Source organism: Seriola lalandi, unplaced genomic scaffold (genome assembly GCF_002814215.2).
Source record: "Seriola lalandi dorsalis isolate HSWRI2012SDOR001 ecotype SW California unplaced genomic scaffold, Sedor1 jcf7180001974912, whole genome shotgun sequence".
In the NCBI taxonomy this organism is placed as follows: Eukaryota; Metazoa; Chordata; class Actinopteri; order Carangiformes; family Carangidae; genus Seriola; species Seriola lalandi.
In genome coordinates, this window is record NW_019445578.1 from 1 (window position 1) to 1,927 (window position 1,927).

The window sequence follows — 1,927 nt, forward strand, 5'->3', positions numbered from 1 at the left end:
TGCTCACTTTAATTAATCACAATCAATCATATTGATATAACCCTCAAACACATTACATAATTTTAGAAAGATTTTTGCAATGAAGTACATTATTTGTCCCAGAAAAATGTTTAGAATCTGTGGCGCCCCCTAGAGACAGAAGATCTTAAGATTTTCTATGGACTATCAGTCGGAATGGGGATATGTGCCACATTAGGTTACAACAGGCTTTTTTCACCGCAGACATTCTGACTTATCATAGTAGGAAAAGCACACGTGCTACTAACAACATCAGTGGCTCTGTTTCCCTGAAAGCTATGACAGTCTGACAGTGAGCCAGCATGCACAGTATCAATACCCTGAAACTTAGGTAGCCAAATATAATTCAGCTATCATTAATTGTATTATTTACACATGTGCTTTTCCTACTTTGACAAAACGTCTTGGAACAGCATAGCAAATATCAACCTTTGTCCTGCTTGATCCATACTTTGAATGTTTGACGGTATTCAGTTTGAAGGTTGTAAAACTGCGATGAAAATTGTTAAGAAACCCAAACACTGAAGTGTTAATCCTTATGAGGTTCCAAGAAAAATAGTCCACTTTTTCCAATGTAGGCCTACACACAACCAAGATGGTCCCACAGTTCCTATCATTAACTGTTCTCTTCCATCCCACTAATGACCTGCAGGTTGAATTTAAATCCAGCCAAAGAAAAAAAACCACAACAAGCATTTACCTCCACCATCAAAGGAGCCGTCATCCTCCAAGTCGTGCCCGTTGTCATAGCGGATCTTCTTCTTTGGGTCGGACAGCACAGTGAAGGCCTCGCCCACTTCTTTGAATTTCTTTTCCTCCTCCTTCTGCACCTCTGGAGTTGCTGCACTGTGGCGGTCTGCAAGATAATGATAAAATACAGAGACCTTATGATATACAACCATCAAATATAATCTAACATTCTGCATGTGGGTAAAACAATGGAGCTACCTGGATGATGCATGAGGGCTCGTTTGCGGTACGCTTTTTTGATTTCGTCCTCTGTGGCGTTCTTGCCGACCCCAAGCACCTTGTAGTAATCTTTCCTCTTGCTCTTCTTCAGCTGCAGCTGTGCGTTTTTCAGCAGATGCTTGTGATCTACAGCAATCAAATGAAAATCAAGCCATGTGAGTGTGTGTGTAAACATGACCAGGTAGTGAATCAGTTCAGACAATATAAGACAACTATGGCAGCAGCTTACCTGACGTTTTTTCTGTCTGGTAAACTTTTTCATAGTCCCGTACAGCCTCTTCATACTGCTCTGTGTCCATGAAACTACACGGGGTCACAAAAAGTCATTCAAAAACTGAACAATGCTAAACAACAAAACACACAAATTAGGGAAATCGTACTCATGTTGATTGTATTGCATACCACTGAGCTCTTCTTAAGTAGGCCTTGATGTATGTGTCATCTAGTTTGATTGCACTGGTGCAGTCTTCAATGGCTTGATTCAGTTTCTTCAGCTGTTGTAGAGGAAGAATTAATGACAGTGAAATGACTGGAGACAAAGAGCTAGAAGTGCTACGCAGGGTTTCTATTTTTAAGCAAATAATCAGACAGTATTATTGATCAAGTGTGATCAGTGTGACTGCCTTCCATGCAATTGCATACGATATCCTTGCTCTCTGAGACGTGAGGATACTGTGCAAGCCTATGTCAAAATATAGTACGAAACTTGAGTTGACTTGTAATCTTTTACCTTTGCTCCTGCCGTGGCTCTGTTGCAGTAGAGTTTAGCGTTGGTCTTGATATTGTTGGGGTCTATCGTCAGGGCCTCAGTGTACAGCTGGTAGGCAGCTTCATAGTTGTTGTTCTTGAATGCCTGGTTGCCCTCCTCTTTCTTGGCCTTTAAGGCTTTGGCATTCTGATTTAAGAAAACACAAAGTCCCTGTATTACTTTTAAAGAAAT

The 1,927-nt window shown here is 40.8% G+C and overlaps 1 protein-coding gene across 1 annotated transcript; it reads right to left on the reverse strand.

The window, feature by feature from the left end:
* Positions 1-662: 662 nt before the first annotated feature.
* On the reverse strand, positions 663-1,912 carry LOC111654801 (dnaJ homolog subfamily C member 7-like; the record flags this gene model as incomplete). The annotated part of the gene is made up of 5 exons (XM_023405943.2): positions 663-874; positions 967-1,113; positions 1,217-1,290; positions 1,390-1,481; positions 1,718-1,912. Coding segments are annotated over 5 exons (705 nt in total), but the record flags the coding sequence as incomplete, so codon positions are not given.
* Between the last annotated feature and the right edge of the window lie 15 nt (positions 1,913-1,927).